Source organism: Dasypus novemcinctus, chromosome 2 (genome assembly GCF_030445035.2).
Source record: "Dasypus novemcinctus isolate mDasNov1 chromosome 2, mDasNov1.1.hap2, whole genome shotgun sequence".
NCBI lineage: Eukaryota > Metazoa > Chordata > Mammalia > Cingulata > Dasypodidae > Dasypus > Dasypus novemcinctus.
This window is the reverse complement of record NC_080674.1, coordinates 134,467,472-134,485,032: the sequence shown is the minus strand read 5'-3', so window position 1 is coordinate 134,485,032 and position 17,561 is coordinate 134,467,472. Positions and strand designations below refer to the sequence as shown.

At 36.9% G+C, this 17,561-nt stretch overlaps 1 protein-coding gene across 1 annotated transcript in view; it reads right to left on the bottom strand.

The window, feature by feature from the left end:
* The window catches only part of CCDC192 (coiled-coil domain containing 192), a 229,482-nt gene that overhangs the window by 172,210 nt on the left and 39,711 nt on the right, over positions 1–17,561 (bottom strand). The window contains exon 3 of the mRNA XM_023584453.3: positions 6,616–6,723. Coding sequence (XP_023440221.2) covers positions 6,616–6,723 — 108 coding nt within the window. The remainder of the gene's footprint in view (positions 1–6,615; positions 6,724–17,561) is intronic.

Genomic DNA, 17,561 nt, shown 5'->3' with positions numbered 1-17,561 from the left:
TCCTGACCTCCACCCCAGATCTACCTAACCAGAAACCTTGGGAGTGGGGCCCAGCAATCCGTTTAACAAGCCTTCTAATTTCCAGATTGAGAACCAAGGTAAATCCTTCTGGTTCTCCATTAAAATGGCTGTTGGACTAAGACCACTTACTTTTAAGAATAGGGGCTTTGAATTTTAATCATACCTGGGCTGCAATACCAGCTTCAGCTTCACCATTTATTAACGCTAATGTTCTTAAGTCCTGTTTCCTCAATAGTAAATGGGAATTTTTCTAAAACTGCCCTTCATAAGATTATTGGGAGGATCAGATGAGGTGTCTATAAATCTAAGCAGCTACCTGGAATTATATAGGTGCTTAATAAATGTTATTTCCTTCACTCATTGTCCACCATTAACAATGCATTCCAGGGGTCTGGTCCCAGGTGTATATTTCTAAAGGATACTAACTTAGACCTCAAGGCTTCAGGAGTTCATGCTTTTTCTCTATCATTGCTTCCGTTATTCTCTAAACTTGGGGAGGGCCCAAGGCAGGGGGATCCCAGAGATAAAAGTGAAAGAAGAAATGTTCCTTATATATAACATAGTCAGATTAGCTACAATGTGAGGATGCTGGAATTCTAGCTTTATGTTGGACCTTAGGCAAGCAAAAAAATTATGCCCTGATGGCATATGGGCTATTACCAGGAGGTAAGAAAAAAGCTCACAATTTTCCAAAAATTGAGAAAGAAAATTACTATATTCTTCTGCATTGACATTTCCCTGCATTTTGAATATCACCAATAATTGCCTCTTTATGGAAAGAATAATATTGAAGCCTATTTTTATGCTCCTGAAGACCATAAATCTAGAAGCATATTAAAAAGATTATATACCATAACTGAGTAGGATTTATCCCAGGAATGCAGAAATGTTGATTCAACATACAAAACTCAATCAATGTCATATACCAAATTAATAGAATAAAGGACAAAAACTACATGATTTTCTGGATAGATGCAGAAAAAGCAGAGAATATCCAACACCTTTTTCTGGTAAAACAAAACACTCAATAAAAGAGGAATATAAGGAAACTTCCAAAATTGATTAAGGTCCTCATAGCTAAAGTTTAGTATATTGTATAGCTAAAGCCATACTAATGATAAAAGATTGAGAGCTTTTCCCCAAAGATCAGGAAAAAGAATAAGATGTCTACTGTCATCTAGCCAAGGCAATTAGGCAAGAAAAAAGCATCTGGATTGGAAAGTAAGAAGTAAAATTATTTGCATTTACAGATGACATGATCCTGTAAGTAGAATATCCTAAGAAATCCTCAAAAGACCATAAAGAGACTTTTTGCCATGTCATGTGTGGGTCTGATGGGGCCCTCATGATGCACCATCTTCCCTACCTGGGGAGAAACACCACCCACCTCTTAGCCCTTGTATCACATTATGAAATAGCTCATCTAGCTAGTGCCCACTGTACACTTAATATGTGACTAGTATTTTCCTAGATAAAATATCCAGAATGCATCTGAAGCTAATTCTGACTACATGACTTTTACTAGATTCACTTTCTCAACGAGGAAATGATCGCAGATCCCTCTACTCCCCAGCTCGCCGAAGAAAATCCTGAAGTTACAAGGTACCAGTTCTGCTCATTCCTCTACATTCAACTCCCAGTCTGGGCAGAATTAGAGAGCAGACAGAAACTGACAGATGTTCTAAGAGATGAAACAGAAAGAAAGAGCAAGTTTAAAGAACTTAAGTCCCTTTGTGTGGCAGTTTGAGATTATTTATGAACTCCAAAAAAGATAAGGAATATGCTTGTAAACTGGTCTGTTCCTCTGGGTGTGAGTTCCTTTGATTGTATTAGATTCAGCTGAAATGTCTTTGATTAAATTATGTTAAGATTAAGGCTTTGATTCAACCACTCAAAGACACAGAAGATGTTACACAAGAAGAGAGAGCTCCATAATGCCAGAGGAGAGAACTTTGTCATGACACAGAAGAAGAGAGAGATTTGATCCCGCGGCCCCAGGAAGAGAGAAAAGCTCTATGCCAGCCTGTAGCTGAGAGAGAGGAAGACTGAACCCTTATAGATATTGGCAACTATCTTGCTTCAATACGTGGCAACTGACTTTGGTGAGATACCAACTTTGAGTTGGACTCTTTAGGGCCTTGTAACTGTAAGCCTTTACCCCAAATAAATACCCTTTATAAAACCCAACGGATATCTGTTACTTTGCATCAGCACTCCTTTGGCTGACTAAGACACTTTGCCAAATGAAGAGCTGAGAAAGAGTAGAAGAGAAAGCCTTGGTGGAAAAGTCAACAACAAAAGACAAATTGCCCAATTAAAATATGTAAAGGACTTGAGCAGCCATTTCTTCAAAGAAGATTTACAGATGATAATGAGCACATGAAAAGATGCTCAATTTCACTGGTCAACAGGAAAATGCAAATCAAAACCACAATGAGACACCACTTTCTATGCACTAGGATGGCTATTATTAGAAAGAAAAAAGAAGATAAGTGTTAACAATGCAGAGAAATAGTAACACACATATTTCTGGTGGCATGGTAAAACAGCACAGCCACTGTGGAAATCAGTTTGGCAATTTCTTAGATAGTTGAAAATAGAATTACCGTATGACCTGGCAATCCCCCTTCTTGGTATATACCCCAAAGAACTGAAAGCAGGTACTGGAACAGACATTTGTACACCAATGTTTACAGCAATGTTATTCATAATTGTGAAAAGGTAGAAGCAACCCGAGTGTCCATCAACAGATGAACAGATCAACAAAATGTGTTATATACATAGAATAGAGGATTATCCAGCTGTAAAAAGGAATGAAGTTCAGAGACAAGCTGCAACATGGATGAAACTTCAAAACATCATGCTGAGGGAAACAAGCCAGAAACATTGTATAAGCTCACTTATACCAAATACTTAAAAGAAGTCAAAGCAACTTCACTGAGGCAAGGAATAGATATAGATTGGGGGGAGGGGGGGGGGCAGGTTTGAGGTGATAAAAAATTGGGGAAATGAGTATCAGTGATGGTGATGGCACAATATTTGTGAATGTAATTAATTCAGTACCCTTGAAAATGGTTAAGAAGGGAAATGTTAGTAAAATTAAAAGTTAAAACAAAGAGCTAGCCAAGCTCGCATGAGGGGGCATGCGGGAGGACTTGTGCTAGAGAAAAACTGCTTTGGTTACAAATTGAGCCATCTTTCAAATGTTTGAGAGACCAAGAAAAAAGAAATTTCTTACACATACACAAACATATTTATGAGAGAGAGGGAGAGAAAACGGACTTTTGTGATTGGTTGGGACTGTGGTTCGCTCAAGACATCAAGAGAATCCTACAGTTTTGTTATGACTGCTGGCAAGAGTGGAACTACATTAACATTATTGAGCACCTACTAAGAGCCAGATACTTGTGTCACTTAATCCTCCTAAGAAATTTATGAAACTCACATGTTTACCTCCATTCTAGATGAGAAAACTGAGGCTCAGAAGTGAACTTCTAAGGTCATAAAGCTAGCAGCCAGTAGAGCCGGAACCAAGCCTGAGCGCTCCCCAGTACCTGACGCTGAGAGCTGCAAGCCTCCAGGGAATGTGAAGGACGCTGAGGGCCGTTATTGCTAGAGGCAGAGTCGCCCCAGGAACGTGCCTCAGGTCTCTCTGAGTTTAGGTGTTGGATCTACATACTCCTCTGGGAAACTGTGGTTTTCCCTGACACTTTCCTACCTCCTTCTTTGCACCAAGGCCGTGGGATCTATCTGTTTGTGTATGGGCATAGAGTGCAGCTCACCAGAGTCCCTTTCTTTGTTCCCCCCATAAGCACTGGTAATACAAGACAGCACACAAGTAAAACCAGCCTCTTGTGAAACTGTTTTCCTTTTTTCTCTCTTTCCTAATACTTTTCTTCACTTTCCTCTTCCCCTTCCTCTCTTTTATCTACTACCCACTTTCTAGTCATACTGATCTTAACTTTCAGTAAATATAGTAAAGCATTTTCTTTGGCAAAACTTGGTAATGTTTTGAGGTATTATTTACTGTTATAACCCAGGGCAAGAGGTGGGTACTTATGAAGATTTCTCACTCTGTCCAGTTGAATTGCTGCCCTGCAACCCACCAGGCTGGCCCATCTGCAAGTCTTCCTCAGCAGGGATGACACACATGATCTAGGTTACCAGTGAAAGCAAGAGAGCATCCTCAATGACTTGGTGAAAACTACTACATTAAAGACATTTGAAAGAAGCCCTCACTTGTACAGCAGGCAAAAATAGTCCTTCAAACACATACACACGAACACACATACATAGTAATCAATTTTTTAAAAATACTAAAGCCAATTTATCCTTCTACAGTCCCTCAGTGGCACAGCCTGGTAAAGAAGACAGTGGCACCCAGTGGACAAATGTTTGGTTTGTTTGGGATAGGTACTCCATTCTGAAATATACTTATAATTTAGCCTTAAGAAAAGTCTCCTTACCCTTCCCTTGTTTTCTCTCACCCTATTTTTTTTTAAAAACATCATTTCAAATTTTTAAAAATGTGGAGGGTGGGAAGGAAGAAAGCTCTTACCGTTCTTATATTTTCAAGGTTAAAACTAAATTAAAACATTGGAGAAAGCAAAACCCTCAGGATTAAATCCTTTGAGAACAATGTCTGTATTTACTTAACCTGTTTCAACAGTAACAGTGGAGACAGCCAAATTTCATAAAATGCTCAACTTATTAAAAATGGAATATTGAAAATGTCTGTAATGTGCCTTTGCACATCCTACTCTCCTTTTTCTCAAACCATTGTCAACTTCCAATTAAATACACTTGGTTATGCAAATTTGGCAACCTCAAGGACAATACCTCAGGAGAATATCATACACAGACCCTGCAAATTAAAGCAATTGTGCTGTTTATCTTGGGGCCATAAAAATGCCAATTTTCCCTCTACAGCCCTTCCAATGAATCTATTCAGCTATGATCTACTTGGATACAGAAACCCTGGTTTATATGTCTATCTTCCCAAAACACCTTAGCAGTATCTTACTCTTAGTAGGTAGGCAAGAAGTTGAGTGAAATCCAGTTTCCATTTTATATGTTTAATCTGCTAAACACTGGAAAAACTAAATGTATTTAATTGTTTGGTGTTACATTAAGGAATCATCACATTAAGAATCTCAAATATTAGGAGGTATTTGTATAGGATCAAAATAGTTTATAAAGAAAAAAGTATGAGTATTATTATGGTTGAATTGAATTCTGCTGTTTTAAGTGAGGAATAATTAAAAGCCATCCAATTACAAAAGGAATATGTATATCTTAGTGCAACCTAATACAAGCTAGAAGACCTCTTTCTTGTTGGAGGCTCTGCAATCCTTTTATTCTTGAAATGGTACCTCATGTTTATCATTATGTTCTTTGTAACTCACAAATTTGCCACAGTTTAAGGCCTGTTTTTATTTGTTTTAGAGAAAAGACTTGGTGGCAAGCAGGGCTGCAGCATATGGCTGAGGTGAAAACTCTCTTCAAAGGGTCCAGGACTAGGGGAACATACTTTCATTAACTGACAGTTCCCTAGTGACCCTGTGCATAAGCTCAGCTGGTGAATAAACCATAAACACAACCCAGATTAAGAGATGCATTTTTGGAAAAAGAAACAGAGGCCACTTGTATGTTAATTTTATAGTAAAATCGGATTTTACTATACAGAGTTACTAGTTTACTTACAAAAAGAAATCTCAGAATTTTTTTTCAGAAGTTTCTAAAATATATTATTATTAAAATGTGTCCATCCATGAGAAATTAATGTTTATAGAAATTCAGGGATTTCTTCTGTCCTTTTTCCTTCAATGACTACCACCAAAAATGAGCATCGGTACCCTATGCCAAAGTAGGTGACCCAGACACAGGCGCTTTGCCCTCTGGTGCCCCGACCCTTCATCCAGAGGGAAAGAGTGACTATAACAAGGGGATTGTTACTTGTAAACTGTTTACAAAGTGTGATCACATTGTGAAATGGTCCAGCCCCAGGTCCAAGTTTGACTGCTGTCCACACTCACTGCCTCTGAAATTATTATTAGGTGTGCTATATACACAGCACACCTGATATTGTGCCCAGGCTGCTCTGTATGGCCCTGGCTCAACCCATGATCTGCTTTGCTGCTGTGAATTTCAAAAACTTTCTCCCAAGAGTGTGTTTTAAAATAGTTCTCAGATTACTCTATTCTTCAAATAACTCAAGAATGTTTCTCCTGTGTGGTTTCTGTGGGTTTTATTTTACCTGGGAGCTTATCAGTTCAAAATGCACCTACTCCTTTCTTTTCCAGAAAATCCCCTCTCCTAAAGGTGGCTTGCTTAACTAACTCAAAGACTGAGTGAATGAAAATGAAACTATAAACGTGAAAGTAATGTTTTAATGCTGAAAAAGGTTCATGCAGATTTAAATCATTATTGTATTTCAAACAAAATAAATGCCGTGTGTTTGTGTAAGCATGTGTGCATGTGTGTTTGGGTGTGTATGTATCAATGGGACCAGAGGTCAAAACCTGAATTAACATTTATATTTGCTATACCGCATACTCAGGAACGTGTATTTCCAGTCCAGATGACACGTATTACCTGCTCGGATAAGGATTTAGCCTTTTCTTCTGCTTCCTTCAGGCACATTTCCAAGGCATTGAGCTGTGCCAAAGTAAACGCCGTATGTCCAGTTTCCAAGGATTCTTTCTTTAAAACAATAATCGAGTATTACTTTTCTTGACATGGATAGTTTCCTTAGCACATCTCAAACAACTTTATGGTCTAAGGAGAGGCTTAATAAACTCACATAAATCCCCCCCTTTTCCTCTTTAAGAGCCCTTTTGCTCTTTAAAGAGCAAAACAATATAGAAAAATAGTCTTATTTACTAGTTTAGGACTTAAAGGGAGGTTAGATATTGATATTAGATCAGACAATGGAGAGATTTAGAAAGTTAAAATATAATCACCCATGGTATAATCGGTTAACCCACAACTTTTTCTCTCCAAAGGGGACTTTACTCTAAGAAGACCAACATTTCACTTTCCTAATGGGAAAGTCACCCCCCGAAAGCCTACATTTTTAAGCCGTTACCTATCTTGGGGAACAGGGTCAGCTTGAACTCACGGAAACCCTTGTTTCCACTGATCTCCACTTTTTTTAAAATCACAAGTTCCATTAAAGCAAAGGCCCTTGAAATGAAAAATGTTGTGTGCTTTAGAATCAGATCATTCTTTCCCAGAGCATAGCTAATATCACTCAAATCAGCAGATGCAGAGACTTTACCTCTCACAATAGTTCTAAAGTGACTCCTCAGCCACAAGCTGAAGAGTATACAAGTGTGGAAACAGCTAAAGGCCCTTCTGACACTCAAGTGCTTTGACTACACTTTGGATATTTTGGCAATTAATGAATAATCACAAAGCAATCTGAAATCTTAAAATAGAACATGTAACATGTACAAGGATTCTGCCCTTCCCTTAGCCTCTCTAGGCATCTCCTTTGACTTGTGAACACTCAAGTGCTGCAGCTGCTTCCTATTAACCCCGTAAAGAAAGAAGTGTGTTCCTACATATTTTAAAGTTCTAACTTCTGCTTTGCTTTTCCTTTTTGGTTTATAGGACCACCGATTTTACATATGTACGCATTTCCTGATGTTACAATAGAGCCATCTGGTGGTAAATGGAACCAGTCAACAAAATAAAGCATTCATTCAGTTTCTGTAATTGCCCGTACTGTATGCTGAACTGTGGGGCCCTGCCACTGAAAGAAATGTTGCTTTGTCTCAAGACCAACCTGGGTCCTAGGTAAAGCACTGCCATACACAGCTACATAATCTCCTTAAAAGTCTGCCTTTTAGGGCATGAACATCTTGGGCTAGAATAGTAATTCAGGGGATCACGTGAACCAATTATATTCAGTATGCCACAATGATTCCAATAATTTCAAATGTGGGGTCCGAAAATTCTCAAAAACATACCTCAAAACAAAATTCTGACAGTGTGTTTACACTTGCGATAAAGACAGGCCGTGCTGTACTACATTTTAAACAAAAGGGGGTGGCATCAATGTGTCAAACTATTAAGAAAAGATTGGGAATCCCTCAGCTAGACTCTTGTTTCCAGGGAGAACTTAGTAAGATCAGTTAATCCATTTCTCCAGGTCATTTTCTCCAAAAATCTGAAACTTCCCAGGCCAAGAGGGACAAACATTTCTAGTAAGACAAAAGCATTTTAAGTCAAAACCAAATGAAACAGGCTTAACTGAAGATTGTTATTAAATAACAGGACTTTTTGTACAGAGAGATTTGGGAAGTTGTCATGTGTTATAGAATAGGGAGACACCCGAGCAAACTGTGAAGAAACCAACATCTGCCTTTTGCACCTTTACCCCAGCTGCAAGCTATCACTCCTCGTTGTGACTTGTCATAACTCTCTACTTCACATTTCCCCCCATTCCATTAAGGGAAAGAACCATAAATACATCCACAGTGAGATAAAAAAAAATAGTGTCTGGAAGAACTCTTAAAAGGCAAACACTTCTAAATAGGAGGCGACCCTTATTTACCAAAAGAATAAATTTAAGTCAAGGACTATTTCAGAAGTCAGCAAATAAATGGGATTAAGATATTTTTGAGGTAGGTATGTGGTCTCAGGAGCCCTAAAAATGCTAAGTGTAGTCTGCCATTGCCCCTGGTTTGTAGGGTGCAATGGCAGAAGAGCAGAAGGGTAGGACTTATGCCATTCCTTTTTATTCCACTTCCAGGCAAGTATGGACATACTGCCTGTAATGCGATTTGTTTTATCACGTACACGAACACTGTCTCAGTGGCTAAAGTAATTGACAGATGAATTTTTTAATCTATATGATATATATAATGTGTTACATGATATCAGAATGCTGAAAATGTGTGAGATCCAGACGTTTGGGGATTGAGCCTGTGTCTGTGGATTTCCGAATGTTAATTCCAGTTAACTTTTACTCTGTGTCTTAAAATTTTCTACCAAGCCTATGGTCTAAATGCATGTAGTTGCGGTAACCAAGGTGATCAAACTAAAAGAATACTAAAGATTATTAACAATTCAATAGACTGACTACAGTAAAGATGCCTGCATGTTTAAGTGGACAGAATGTACAAGTTGAACAAATTTATAGACATTTTAAGAGTAGATTTCCTTTCTTTTCTTTCTTTCTTTATTTTTTTAATGTTACACTCAAAAAATATGAGGTCCCCATATACCCCCCACCCTGCTCCTCCCATCACAACAACCTCCTCCATCATCATGGGACATTCATTGCACTTGGCTGCAGAGACTCCTCATTTGAGAATCTAGAGGAAAATCAATATAGCTTTTTAAAGTTCATTTTTCTTGATTTACCCCATCCCGGTACCTTTGTCCCTTCCCTTGCCTTTAAGTCACTATTTCTCTGTCCTACAATAACCTCGCTCTGCTTCCTCAGCCATGTAAGGCCCTTTCACTCTTCAGAACCGGTTCAAGGTCTCTGACTGAGCCAACTTCTCCACCCCTCCTCTGAATCCACAGGCCGCCTCAGAAAGGCTCCTGCAGACACCAGCCAGTCAGGACTCTGTGGAACATTTGGTGGGAGCTCAATACACAGCTGTTGACTGATTGAAAGGCCAGCAGCCAGGTGGGTCGCTGTGCAAGAAAGAGCAGTCCTTCCACTGAGAGGCGGGAGCAGTGGCCGAGCAGCACTTCCCAGGCATCCCGCAGGGGACGCTGACAGGGATCGGAGCCCCAGAGAGCTGGGCTTGACAGGCCTGACAGTGCAGCAGAGCGGAAGGAGATGGTTATGAGGGTGGATAGGCTGTTGTGAGGATTAAATCAGGTAAAGCAGGTAAATCCTAGATTAAGTGCAAAATAAAAATTATTAATAATTTCCTTATCCCATCTCTTTCAAAGAGAATAGTTTACTGTTAAAACTTTCTAACTTCTTTTAAAGCCCTAAAAAAGTATCCATAGAACACTTTTGTAGCAGAAAGTAATCAAAGAGTAGCAGGAAATTCAGTCAAGTACGCAATTAAGAACAAAGTTCATGTGTTACAGATGTGCATGTGCATTTATTTAAAAATAAAATTGCTAAAAAGGGGTTGGTACCCTGACCTTGTGTCCTCTCCTCATCTGTTTTCCTCTGGGCTGAATCCAACAAGCCAGAGGGCGAGGGAACCTGAACAAGTCCATGAAGACCCACTTCCCCGAAACAGAGTAGAGTGGGGAAGAGTGGAGAATGGGCGTGGAAGAGGACATGAAGAAAACTCAACCCACAGAGCTTTAATTAAATCAATGGCTCCCAAAGGCCAGCCCGTAGATCAGTGCTGCTTTTTCATCAGTCAGCAGCAAAAGAACACAAAGTAAAATTTTTTAGAAGGAAATTGTGAAATTTTCATAAAGCCAAATGTATTCCACTTAGAGGACTGTCCTTTATTCTAGATTAGTATTGTTCTTTCAGTGTAGTTGTTGGTAAAAGGATGTTTCTTAAACAAAGGATGGTGATAGTGTGTGGACATTTTTGTGTTTCAGTGTCTTCCCTTGAACATTTTTGAAAAGTTGATAGTCCTATGAGCACTAACCCCAATATCCTTTGGGGTGGAAATTCTTACTGGTTTATGAAATCTAAAAATATAGAGACATGTGATTTAAGTGTTGCTACTGAATAATGAACTGTTTTATCAAGTGCTCCCTGAATTCCCCTGGACCAAGACCAAGACAGGCCTGAATTCTATAGCAAGTTGCCTGCTTTAGCAAGGCTCCAGGATACTATTTTTTCTGGACAAAAATACTTTCCTAAAGGTCAACCCTTCACCTGATGAAAGATTTAACCACTTTTCCATTTCTATAGCATCATTATTCATATAAAATAAAAAGGTATTATAAATGAATTGTTGACTGAGATTTTTATTTATAAAAATATAGAAGTCAAAGAAAAATGACCATGTGACCTTTGATAGTTTCATAAATAACTTTAAATTATGGCTTACCTGAAATTCTTAACAGGCCAGCTTTCATTTCAATCCCTTTCAAAGCAATTCAATTCATTTAAGTTCAAAAGTATTTTTTGAGGGCTCACTCTTTGCCATGTATTGTGCTAGGTTTTGGGGAACTATGGAGTAACCAGACAGACATGATTCTTATCCTCCTAAGAATTCTCAGCTTAGAATTTCTCTCCAATACAAAAATCCTGGGATTTGGTTTTATATGAAATCGAAAGGTTGCTAAAAGTTTGGTGATTAATTTAACACTTACATGCTTGCTCACAGTACACTACTCTGTGCTTTGGGACCTCATTTTTTTCTCTTTGATGAGGATTCTGTTAGTCCTAATCTATTTTCAAATATCCCAGTTCAGTCTCAAATAAGATCAGTTAGAAGTCTTGTATAGGTATTATCAAAAAGGAGGTAGAGGAAGAGACCTAGTAAATAATGGACGTTAATTAATCCCTCATTTAAATTAAAGTTAACATTAAAATAAGGACTGGGTTAGAGGAGACCTGAATGTGAGTGCATATTATGTTACATATGTGACCTAAAATAGCCCTCTAATGTTTTGATTATAAGGATCAATTTCTTAAGATTTTAAATGGCACAAACCTCTTTGAGAACCTTGATGAAATCTTTGAAATCTCTTCCCAGAAAAAAAAAAAATGCATGTAGGCATAACACCCACAAATTCTTACACATACATTCAGGGTATTTAAAGAACCCTTCTCAAGGCCATTCATGTAATGCAAATTAAGAATTCCTCATTTAGAAGGAATATTCTAATCCAGACAGACCCCTTTAATTTTTATTCTAAAATAAAATACAAACTCTTAATGAATCAGAGTATTGCTATGCTCTTGCTGCCTCTCTTGTAAATCATGCAGATGAACAGATGAATATGTGATCTATAATCTACAATTTATTCATATATTCAACGTAGTGAGGTGACTGAATTTTAATGTCTACATTGATTTTTCAACATTAGTTTTCTGAATAAATCATTGCTGCACTGTGTATAATCAATAACAAATGTTTTATAATTGACAGTGTTCAGGGTGAACATTTTTTCCTTTCGGTGATTTTTAGTCCCTAAATATGTGAACTTAAATAAAATCCAAAAGATATGATTGCAATGATAAGTACTTCAAAACTCCGATTTTGCTGTTCCTAAAACCTCGCAAAAAAATACTTGGTTGACCTGGATGTTCCATGAAAACCCTTATTTTTCCAAACTGACATTTGCACAGACTTCCCTTTTCACCAACTCTGAAGGAGAAATGTGTTATGCATCCTTTTGTATCAGATAAAAGTTCAGCAAAAGTTTCCATAATACATTCCAATGTGATAAGGTAAGCAGAGGACAGCTGGTAGGGCTCACTTTTGCTGTGAATTTCCACTTCTTTTAAGGCTCCCCAGTCAAAATATTACTAGGAAGCATGGCCATGCTGCCAGACAAGAAGATAAGCATGGCCCATGTTAGCTGCTCAGCGGGACTCGGTTTTCTCCTCTGTGAAATGAAATCTTTATACCTAAGTCATTTTGAGTCCTGTGATGGCTATTTGGCATGCTGTTTTGGCTGTCCAATGTCTTTCCCTATTTGGAGAACTTCCCATCTCAGGAATCCTATCTCCCCAAAGCGAAAGCCAGAAAGTCCCTGTCCAACTTCCCTGCCTCCTAGGAGTACTCATATGATTTAGGCACCAGGAAACAGACAAACCACCGTGAGTCTTCCAAAGGAAAGAGAGCAGTCTGAAGGAGGGGCCAAAGAGAATGGAGGCTATAATAGCAAGATCAACAGAGTCCTTCTGCTTTGAGAGGCTACAGCTGCAGAAGACTTAGAACTAATATCTCATATCCAGGGGCAGTGACAAGCAATGTGGAGCCTATGCCCATTGGCAGCAGTAGTTGATTCCCCACCAGAATCTAGCAGGGAAATAATTGAGTGTTGTCTCCAAGCCTGACTCTCTGGCTTTCGTAGAGAACCTATGAAATACTAAATATCCTTTAATAATTCATTTCCCCCTTAATACTAGCTAGAATGAGTTTTGTTGCTTTCAAGTAAGAATCTGAAAGATACTTGACCCTTAAGGTAATTATTCCTTTTGCTTGTGAGACTTTAAGAAATAATTTAATTATTCTGAGCCTCCATTTCCTCATTTGTAAAAATGGAGGAAATGACAATTCAAGGGCTTGTAGTGATGATTAAATGTGGTTATGCAGGAAAATTCTTGGCATAATGTCTGATCCATAGAAGGAATTTTTAAAAATCATCTTCTTTTTAAACTCTAGAGTCTATGTAACTTCTGGAATTTCACGGCCTAGAAGACAGCCTACAAGTTGATTATAAGGACCAGAAACACTTAGAAATTCTCTGGTGGTCTTGGTATTATGCAACTGTATGCAGTCTGGTTATTCCCTACTGCAAAAGGTAAATTATTATGCATAGTCTAAAGGCAAAAATAGAAAAATGCAGTTGGGCAGGGCATACCATATACCCTCCCCTGCCTGCTAAAGAGAGTTTTTACTTGATCTCTACCATTTCTTGGCTTCCTTGGCCTTCTTGTCAGACATGCTCTTTTGAGTTTTGTAATGCGTAACCAGGTGAAAACGGGAAGATTGGAGAAGAGCAAGAGGTGTATGGAATAGGGTGAAGGAAAAGTTTTTCAAGGAATTTTTGTTAGACAGCTTGGGAAGTCTATGATGTGAGATGGAGGCTTATTGAAAAGGAAAAGGGAATTTTAAAATGTGTCTTGGAAATTTTCTTCACACATGGTGTTTAATAAATGTAATTTAATCCTCAGTATACCACCAGAATCCACTGGACTCAATTGCAGTTTTGAGTTTCTCTTCTGAGCAGTTCTATTTGCAAAAATTGATATTTCATGACTTTTATTCTTCCTTAGAAGTCTCACACACAAAAAAGAGAATGTGTGCTTATTTTTTAAATAAAATAAAAGTCATTCTATCTTGCAATTATCATGGAAGTCCATCCTTTAAATCTAAGATACATTGCAGGATCTGAGCAATCTTATATTTCCTACAAAATGTTTTCTTGAAACATTTTGCAATTTCATCATCATAGTAATAATTTTGTAATATTATTCATCAATTATTTCCAACTGTGATTGAAAAAAGAAGAAAAAGCAAATAAGAAATGATGAAATCACCCAGAACAATAGCAAATAATCATCCTTCAATTTTTCAGTGTGTTGCCCAAAGTATTGGATCATCTTTCAAGAAGGTCTAAAAAAGGAGATACCATTTCTGTTGTCTGTTTTTCTCTTTCATTGAACAAAGTTGGGAATTCATAATTTTCCTTTTTCCATCCATGATGCCCAAAGAGAAGGAAACAAAGAGGAAGACATTTCACATTTCTTAGAGAAATCAGAAAATGAAGGTAAGGAACAGTAACCCTCTTGACCAGCACTGTCCTATATGGTAGCAACATGAGAATATTGAGTACTTAAAATATGGTTAGTTTTAATTGAGATGGATTGTAAGCATAAAATTCATACCAGATTCCCAAGACTTATCATGATAAACAAGAATGTAAGATATCTCTCTAATACTTTTTATATTGAGTAACTGTTAAATAACATTTTGGATGCAATAGGCTAAATAAACTGTTTATACTTTTTAATGTGGCTACTAGAAAATTTTAAGTTGCAAATATGGGTTTCAATGTATTTCTACTGGATGGTGCTGGTCTAGACCCTAATGCTGATGGAGGAATTGAGCATGTAAGTGAAATAGACTGAGTTTTCAGATTATGATTTCCTAGAATTTAAGTGAATTTCTTCAAACTCAAGAATTAATGAATGAACAACATATTTCTAAGGGCAAAAAGGAAATAATTTATAAAGGAAAAAGGTATAAACGGCAGACTATACAAAAATATTTTGTGGCAAGAACTTGGACTTCCTTATTTTACTAAGAAGAGGTATGACAGTGTTCTTCCATCTTTTACAATGTTTGTGTGCCCTGATTTTCACTTGATATAAAGAAATTTGTTATGTTTAAATTATTATTAAATTTCTACTGAGGTTGTTTTTCACTATCCTTTTATTCTTCTGTAAATTATTTGAAAAATGACTTTAAAAGTGAAAAATCATTTATTTGGTCCAAATGGTAATGATGCTGACTATTTTTCTAGTATATTAAAGGTTAGGATCCTCAGATATTTTGAAAATTACCTTGTAGGTACTAGATTGTTTTTGTAAACCAAAAATTTGTTCTGCAATTAGACAATTTGGATTTCAGCGTTACTTCATAGGTAGTCAGGAAGAAAGTTATTATGGAAATTTTTTTTCTAGATTTTCAGCAATATGATTATCAGAAAATATAAAAACACACTTGAAGACAAAAAGGTAAAATGTTTCCATATTCAGAAGGGTAAAGATTACTAGGATTCAGAATACAGTTATCAGGGACATGGATAGTTCTAGTTTAAGGAAGATTCCAAGTAGTAATCGCGGGTTGTTTCTAGAATTTATAGCATTTTCCTTGGGCATTTGTGCAAGCAAGACAAGACTTATTCCCTTCCAAAGTCTGTTTCTAAACTATAATTAACTGTGAAATACCTTACACTTTAATTTTCCTTTAAAGAGAATATTCTTCCCTAACTGAAAAACACAATGTTTACAGCTATTCAATAACAAACACATGAGAATCATTCACATATGTATTGAGTGCCTTTTACATGTAAGGCCCAGAGCTAAATTCTGGAGAATAAAGATGGATTAATCATTTCCCTGCCTTTCAGGAGCTCAGAGGTGATGAAGGTTGAGAAAGGGAGGAAAGACACATGGGTAAGTGGATTTCAAAATTAGAAGGATGGGAGAGAAGAAAGGAAAAAGTGTACTGAGCATCATCTCTATAACATGGGTTTTCTTCATCTTATATCACAAAAACGCAGACAAATATAAAAGGTATAAAAATGAAAGTAAAAACCACCCAGAATCCTAACACCTAGAGATCACCACATTTGGTATATAAATGTGGTGCATAACTTATAAAAGAATGATTCAGACTACAAATGTTTATTTGTGATCATTTTCAATTACCAGTATCAAAGATATATCTATATTTGAAATATTACAGAATTTATTTTCCAGTAATTTTTAAAAGTATGATAATTCTTAGTGTCCACAATAAATTCTATATGCATGTGCCAGTTTGCTTTATTAATAACCTACTGTTGGACAAGGTTGTAATAAAATATTTATATATATATATATATATGTAAACTCAGACTATTATTTACTTAGGATAAATCACAAAAAGTGGTTTCTGGGCTTTAACAAGCATACACTTGATACACATTAAAGATTATATTCCAGAGAGTAACACTTACACCAAGAGTATACAAGAACCCTAGTTACTTTACATCTTTGCCAATAACGGTATTTTCAACACTTATTTTATTTGTCAAACTGACAAATGCAAATGATATATAAGTTTTATTAAAATTTTTGTTTTGTTGCTTTCTATTGGATTTGGACGCCTTGTAGGATATTTACATCTGTCCCTTAGAACATGTTGCAATCTTATACTGCTTTCCTCAGATCTAAGCATTCAGTTTCAGAGGATGAGTAATGTGTACATTAAATTTGATTTTATCCAAAATATTAATTCAGAATAAGCCTTGAACTCTCTCTGTCTCTCTCTCTATATATATATGTAGTTTTGTATACTTAAAATTGGTTCTATTAAAAAATAATATTCTTTTCTAGGATTAGTCATTCTCACAGTTAAAACAGTCTTCCCTTAAATTTTGAAGCACAAAAATATCAAAAGGTCAATATTCTGACTAAATTGATGCCTGAACCACACAAATCTATACTTGGTTTTCTCTGGGAATGTCAGTTTTAGTTCTGTGTTGGTTGAGGGATGGGCTGCAGTGTGAAGTGACCTCTCTGAGAGAAAGAGATCTATACTTCTCTTTTTACATTTCACAATTGTCCTCCATTCTATACATACAAATTTCTCAGCATTTCCACCGCAGAAAAGAAAATGTGCCAGCACTACATAGACGGGCACAATTAAATGCTTTCCACACACACACACACACACACACAAGCCTGTTGTTTGGAATTTTTTACCATTTGTAGGAGACAAAGGGAGAGAAAAAAATGTCATGGGCATCTGATAAAATAAATTTGCAGACAAACAGATGCTTCAGTTTATTGCACCATTGATGTCTTTTGGGGAAATTCTGAAAAACGTTCTACCTACAAATAATCTGTTCGAGTGACACATGTTTTCTAAATTTCTTTGCCTATTGACATTTAAAAATAATAAATGATTCTAGCAATGGAAGAACTGTTTTCAGTGGTGTGAAGACAGTGGCCACCAGAGATTCTAAGGGGAAGGAGAAGGAATATATGTGTAATATGGGCGCCTTCTCAGGATTTGGGAATTGTCCTGAATGATGTTGCAATGACAGATATAGGCCATTATATATCTTGTCGTAATTTATAAAATTGTAGGGGAAAGAATGTAAACTACAATGTAAACTATTATCCACGCTTAGTAGCAATGCTCCAAAAT